This window comes from Austrofundulus limnaeus, unplaced genomic scaffold (genome assembly GCF_001266775.1).
Source record: "Austrofundulus limnaeus strain Quisiro unplaced genomic scaffold, Austrofundulus_limnaeus-1.0 Scaffold164, whole genome shotgun sequence".
Classification (NCBI taxonomy): domain Eukaryota; kingdom Metazoa; phylum Chordata; class Actinopteri; order Cyprinodontiformes; family Rivulidae; genus Austrofundulus; species Austrofundulus limnaeus.
In genome coordinates this window covers 233,024-240,717 of record NW_013952566.1, presented here as the reverse complement: position 1 = coordinate 240,717, position 7,694 = coordinate 233,024, and the positions used below count along the sequence as shown (strand labels likewise).

At 38.7% G+C, this 7,694-nt stretch overlaps 1 protein-coding gene across 4 annotated transcripts in view; it reads left to right on the top strand.

Annotated features, from left to right (window-relative positions):
* sorcs2 (sortilin-related VPS10 domain containing receptor 2) overlaps positions 1–7,694 on the top strand; it is a gene marked incomplete at its 5' end in the record, with an annotated part of 345,732 nt that overhangs the window by 317,257 nt on the left and 20,781 nt on the right. For all 4 annotated transcript variants that reach the window (XM_014017240.1, XM_014017239.1, XM_014017238.1 and 1 more), the window contains 1 exon segment: positions 5,608–5,715. In XM_014017240.1, the coding sequence (XP_013872694.1) occupies positions 5,608–5,715 (108 nt within the window).

Below are 7,694 nucleotides of genomic sequence, written 5' to 3'. Positions count from 1 at the left end.
TATATATACATATATAAATGAGCATTCAATGAGTATTTTCTGAGAGTTTCGATAAATTATGGCCAGTRGTATATGATATTTTGCTAACAGACAGGCAAAAACACACAGGGGTTTACATTATCAACTGCCTTTTGTAACAATATGTAATATTTACACTGACACAGATATGTTTTATTTGCTTTTCAGAATTTTGCATCTCCGATTTAAGATGAAACAATCTAGTTACAGTTGTAGTTTCAGTAAAGTAAATCATTTGTCATTGCCGAAACCCAAGGTTGAAGTCAACTTGTGTAAAATAAAAATAAACGTTTTGCAGCTCGAGGTATAAAACTAAATCAAACATGACACTGCATAGATATGGTTGACTCGCTCCCTGTCCCACCAATTAAACTGAGTTCTGACAGTGAAGAAAAACATGACCGTGTGTCAGATGGTTAACTGTTTTCACTTTTGCAAAACCACAGTGAGTATGAGCAGTTGATTCAGTATGTAGTATCTCAGTATGCTTACATGAAAGTCATGGTGCAGTCTGCTGTTCATCCAAATAGCCGTTAATCCATATAAAGACCAAAATCCTGCAAATCAAAGTCTTCATCACATTGCTTTTATTGCTCTCATCTTTTTGTGTTAACTTAAGAGGAAGTTTTTGGTAGAATAAGAATAAAAAAAGCTTAAGAATATCGTACCTGCGCACCTGAACGTTTGCGGCAATCATTTCAGACTGTTACAAAGCCCTCAGCCCCAGCACACAGCTGGTGTTGTTGTCAGAAAAAAAAGGGCCTCCGCCATCGTTAGATTTAACAATTCTTTGAGGCATAATGAGGCACGGCAACTGAATCTTTAGTAGCTTTTGTTGATCCATTCTGTTTTCATCTCACTGTGCATGTTCGCTGCTGATTAGTTTATTGTAGTCCCTGTAAGAACATCATTAAAACACACAGCCTGTAGCGTGAGATAGAAGCCGCTTGATTCCTCATTGATCCCTCTCCCTCACACAGTCGCACTTACTCGTCGCCGCTGCCACTGTCGACTGCTGGAGCTGTTGGCACAGCGACTAAAGCAGAGCAGATGGCTCCTCTTGGTTTTTTTTCAGCCGACTCATTAGAGTAAAGAAACTAAAACCAAACACTGGGCACGTGTGCATGCACAGCATTATTCTGACTTTAAAACTTTAAGATCTTCTTCAGAAGGAATAACTTAGGATGGAATTATGTTGTCCGTAAAACGTAAWGGAGCTTTACGAACTAAGGTACATCACATGTATACACTTTATTCACTCTGATTTATCCRGTGTTTTATTTTTGCAGCAAACCCTGCTTTATTGGGGAGCCCTATACTCCTTCAGTCAGTGCAACTAAAGGCTGAATGTTGGTAAAATAAACTGCATGATGTTATCACAATGCATATGAGTACAAACATTTTGCACCTTTGGACATGCTTTATATCTTATTTATATAATTGATGATGCCTTTATTGTCATTGTATGGAGCACAATGAAATTACATTTATGAATACCCTTTCAAGAAGACACACACAACAAAAACATGGGGGAACAGGTGATCAGGTCATGCGGCAACCAGCAGGGGTCACGCTACCTTTAAAAAGAAAGATGAAATACAACAGGTTAGATGAGGGGAAAAAATAAATAAGCATCATATTATATCAATGAAACATGATAGACTATAATGTTTTTTTTTTTAAAAAAAACTCCTTACCTGAGTAATTGTAAGTATTTTGAGTGGAAGTTGATGATGTGTTTAATCTCAAGTAGTTATTTGCTGCCTAAAGAAAAGTGTCATGTTACACTGATTGGGCAAGTTGGGAGGGTGTCTTGTTGAGACTTTTGAGGGAATAGCGCCACATCCATCCATCCATCCATTTTTTTCTGCCTATCCGGGGTCGGGTCGCGGGGGCAGCAGCTTCAGAAGGGAGGCCCAGACCTCCCTCTCCCCAGCCACTTCTTCCAGCTCCTCCGGGGGAACTCCAAGGCGTTCCCAGGCCAGCCGAGAGACATAGTCCCTCCAGCGTGTCCTGGGTCTCCCTCGGGGCCTCCTTCCGGTGGGACGTGCCCAGAACACCTCACCAGGGAGGCGTCCAGGAGGCATCCTTACCAGATGCCCGAGCCACCTCAACTGGCTCCTCTCGAYGTGGAGGAGCAGCGGCTCTACTCTGAGTCCCTCCCGGATGACCGAACATCTCACCCTATCTCTAAGGGAGAGCCCAGCCACCCTGCGGAGGAAACCCATTTCGGCCGCTTGTATCCGGGACCTCGTTCTTTCGGTCATGACCCAAAGCTCATGACCATAAATGAGGGTAGGAACGTAGATCGACCGGTAAATCGAGAGCTTYGCTTTCTGACTCAGCTCTCTCTTCACCACGACGGACCGGTACAGCGCCCGCTTTACAGCAGACRCTGCGCCAATCCGCCTRTCGATCTCCCGCTCCSTTCTTCCCCCATTCGTGAACAAAAGYCACATCCAAAGGCTTCAAAATTACAACATGGCAGAACCCACAAAAATACAGTATGTGTAGTATATTACCTGCAGTCCCAGGCTGCACTCGTAAGAGATCTACACTCTCAATGAGATTTGCCTGGTTAAATAACAGTAAAGTGGTTGTTTGGTTTTCTTTTTGAGCAGTGGGAAGAACGTGAGACACTTTGTTCATCTCTCTTATTGTCAATGGTGCACCCTTAACGTGATTAAGAATAAAATACTACTGTGCAAGACAATTACATGCAAAAGTACTCATATCAATATCACATGAAATTACTTTATATTTAATAAATGGGCCTTTTGATCAAACTKCACTGACTGAAAACACGCTTAAAGGTTTTGGATGGGAGAAAACATTGAATTATAATATATAGGAYGGGTATTCAGTCCCTATCCTACATGGTTTACTTGTTTCTCTGCTCCAATACAGCTGATTCAGTGACTGAATGACCTATTTAACTTCTGCAGAAGCCTTCTAATCACCCATTTATTCAAACTAGGTATGTTGGAACATAAAACCTCTAAACATGCAGCATAGTTGTTCTTGAGGACGAGGATTGGACCATACACTAGAGACATGTAATGCTACATCACTGGACTCATCTTAGAAAGTTATTAGCAATATAATATGCAACTGTGATGAAGAATAAAAAACTGTCATTATGTGCGAATTTAGTCAAAAAGTTACTGTGGATGTTAACTATTGAGAGACAATTGTTCTTTTTACCTAAGGAAGCACACGATTGATGTGTTTAAACATTACAGACTTCACAAGGAGCTCAAAGGGATAAATACATTTTATTTAATAAAAAACAAAAGAAAATAAAAAAAGGCAATGTGGCAACAACATTTACAAAACTTATGGAAAGCACCAAGGAGGCAAGAAACCTAAACAATAAAGCACTCCAGTGGTGGAGACAGGAGACAGATTATAGAGAGCAGAGGTGAGCAGAAAGTGGAGACACCTGAGCTGATTGCTAATTGRGAACAGGTGAGAGCGGCAAGCTAACTGGAGGAACAAGGAGGGAGCTGACTAAGGATAAATGAATGACGGCACAGGGGACACCACCAAAATCCTAACTAATGAAATACAAGAACACAAACAAATAAGGATCTAAACTAAACTAGTGATGGGCAAATGAAGCTTTTCTGAAGCACTGAAGCTTGCTTTGTAAAAGGGTTCATTACTCGAAGCTTTCCAACACAGCTCTGTTTGGCTCTATCCTGTGGCCAAAAGTGTGAAAAACTGTTTGAAACAACACAAAGTGAAGCGCTTCATCGTGATGGAGTTGACAGCCTTTTAATGAGATATTTCTGTTTGATATCAGGCTGTCATTGTTTTGCTTCAACAGATTTTATTTATTTATTTCTTTTTTGTGGGTGGGAATAAAGTTACAGTTGTTTATGGGTTATTGTAAATAACAAACAAACAAACAAACAAACAAACAAACAAACAAACAAAGAAATAAAGTGTGCCTGTGAATTTTATATTGAATTATTTCAAGTTCAAGATCTTAATTCATTTTTATTTCAAAACAAAATTAACTCTATACACACAAAAAAAACACAAATAAAATGAAAGACAAAGAAGAAAGAAAAGCCTAATTTTATTCTCTGTCCCTTATTTTCAAAAAATAAATTATAGGCTACTAAATTATTTCACACATTCTTAAAACCAATAAATACAGTAGTTGAATTTCAACTTAAGATTTTCACAATCTTCTCTTGACATTTCTCTGAGAATAATTTTGAATATGATCATATATTTAAAATATATTCTGTGTGTGACTGCTTGTCTGTGTTTTTCTAAATACAGGATCAACAAAACCCCTCTGAGAGACTCTTCAGATTTACGTTAAGTCAGATGTTTGATATCTAAAGTTTAGGCCCAGCTTTGAGACAAAATTTTTTACAATTAATTCTTCAAAGTATTAATATTTCCTACAAGTCTGATAAATACAGCCCCTGGTCTTTGATTTTAATTTTGACATGAATGTTTAAAACTTTTCCACTGAACTTTAAAATGTTTGGATAATCCCTTTATTAAATAGAGTCCATACAGTTGATCAGTTTCATCTAATGCTTCGTGCAGCCCTTCCTCCTGAGGACAGGACATCGTCACCATCCGGTTGTGTTTTTTATGAAAATCATCACCTGTGCAACAAGTGAAACTCTGCTCTGGGATKTGTCTCGCGCTACTATTGCTTTCTTTTTAATGATGGACCAAGCTGCACGCAGTTCTGTGTGGGTCTGTGTGTACGCACACTCACACGCACTCGCAGCAAAGGTTCTTTGTGGGTTCGTGACCCCCACTGGCTGGTCCAGACTTATAAACTGTACGACAAACTAAACACATCCGTTTGTTTGCCTCTGTGTCTCACAATAAGTCCTTCACTGGTTTGTTATATTTTGCGCATTTGCCATCAAAACGCACCACGAATCCAGCCAATGATTCACTTCCTCATGAACCTTTGAATCAGGTACCAAAGCAGTGACGTAAGTTCACCACTTTCGAAGCTTCGGAYGTCACTGATCACATGACTTTTACTAAACGAATCAAGCTCCGACACAGTGCTTCTGAAACAGTGTGTTGTTTTTTTCAATACATGCGCCGAAGCTTCAGCTTCAAACTGCCCATCACTAAACTAAACAGAAAGACACGAGTAACAGAACTTAAAACACAGAAGCTGAAATAAGATTGAAACTGAGGGAAAAGAGCTGAACTGAATTAAGAAGGATTGATCARGTAGAAACTGATGAGTAAGAAACTTGATCTAAAACCCAAAGAATCATCATCAAACAATAACTACAATACATGAATACAAGTTCATTAAAAAACTTTCTTTGCTGCTGCTTGTGTGAAATTACCAAGTAGCACATACTCTCCATCCACAAGGGCTTTTTATAATTTCACTCCCCAAGCAAATAATTACAATTGAGATRTATTATTCTGTTCTGATAAGCAATGGAACTTTATACTCTGTCCGTTCATTTTCGGTAAAGATATTAGCCCTCTTGAGCCAACACAAGTGTTAGACAGGTAAAAACTAATGCAAACGGTGGCCAGTGCTCTGGGTTTTGGTGATTGTGAACACTTCCYCTCCCTCTACAGGTTCAGTACCGATGAAGGCCGTACCTGGAACATTCACAACTTCACCAGTACCTCTGTGTTTGTTGATGGACTCCTGAGTGAACCAGGAGATGAGACCCTGGTTATGACGTGAGTACAAAAACCAACTTTTCATGCAGGTACTCTTTAATGACACAACTGCTCCTGGAAAACCCAATTATACACTGCATGTTAACAACTTGAGCCAATCAAAATGATCTATAAGACCAAGAAAAGGTCTTTAAGTTATGGGGATCCAAATAAAAAGGAAGGAAGAAAGAAAGTTCCATACTTACATTTAAGTGTTAGGTCTCTCAGAATAAACACCTCTGTAAAGTAAAGCTAGTGCAGGCGGAAAGGTGGAAAAAGAGTCTTCAGTTGAGAATCATCTTTCTTTATGCAGCTCTTCCTCTCTCCCTATAGTTCAAAAAAGCTCCAAACAAATCTCACTCAACAGGAGTTTAGTCCTATTCTACTGGGTAAAAATCTGTGATTTTTCTGCTTGTTCTTCTTATTTTGTTGAACCTGAKCCTGTCTGAAAAGACCTGATTGACCATATTCTCTTTTTATGGGCTGGATTTTCTAAAGCCTGGAAGAAAAGTCGACAAGCTTCTTTTAGATATGAGCAAAAAATGCTCCCCCCCCCCCCTTTCAGTCAGACCACTGAAATTATATGCTAAAAGGTTATGATGGAATTTCCTGTAGAATAAAGACAAAAAAGATTACATGTCTACCCGAGTACGTAGAGCTGCCATCACACTTTCTGCTCTCTGCTTGGTTCTAATGAGTTATCTGACAGGCTCGACCAAGCTGCACACTAAATTTAAGAGGGCTCGAGTTCCTCTTTCACCACAACAATTCCTTCGCGATTTGTTGGAGCGAGGCACCCAATTTCGTGGAGCTAACAGAGGCTGGTCTCACACCTGATTTCCCTCAAAGCCCTTTTCTCTGGCTTGACCTCTAAATTGCTGCTGCAGAAGAGGTTGAAGGGAAAAGAATCCCKTTCTGCCACATGGCCTTCCTTCCTTCCTGTTGTTTCTCCGCTGACATTTTACCTTTACATTTCTGATTTTGTGTCAGTATGTTTCGAACCACTAAGTATTTGCCAGCTAGCACCAGGGATGAACCAATAAAGTAGTAAGTAAGTAGTAAGTATTAAGCAAAACAGCCTTTATCTTTTATGCACTATTGGAATATGATCCAGAAATAATGCTACACAAGTTAAACAAGTTATTTGTAGGACTTAAGTCCTATCTTTTAAGTAATGGTGRCTTTGTTGAGCTTTATTGTATTTTTAGCCACACCAGAAGCTTTGCACTTAATTTTGTCTTTTCTCAGWGATGTATTCACTTATTCACTGCCTGATTTAATTTGGGAAATTTGGTCTTTACATGCTACCTGGCCTGTTGCCCAAGGTTTCTCGTGAAGAAGACTTCAGAACGACTAATTATCAAACCGTCAAGCTAGCATGCTAACGTCATTTTACATCCCACTGTCTKCAAGACAGTTTACATGAAGATCCTCTGGAGCAAAGTTTGATGGATGCAGTTAGGAGTATCATCGTCATTATTATTTTTTTTATTTGAACAATTGTTTTTACAGGGTTGATCGATTATAAATCATCCAAGTTCAATATTTTATATGACAAAACTTGGATGGATTTATTGTAGCTTTTCTTTATTCCATATGTGGTCAAAATTAAACACCGCAGCTCTAATAAATACATATATTCTCCCAAATCGCAACAAGAGGTTCTGATGATTCTGGGACATTTTAAATTGAATCTGATGTCAAAGCTGAAGTCTATTAACTTCTCATTAATAATCATGATTGACTGCACCTGGTATTTTCTCTTTGCCAGCATTTGTCCAAGAGAATGTTTTAGACAATTTACGCCAACTTCTGAAATTTGTTGACTATATTGCAAATAAGTTATATAGTGAACAATTTGTTAGCATTATATTATGTACATGCCTAAAAGAGGCTTCCAGTTAATTTTTTTTATTTTATTTCAATGTAGATGTTTCCAAATTACTTAGGCAATGATTATTATAATCAAAACTCAACTCTTGTTTTGAATAAATTAGAAA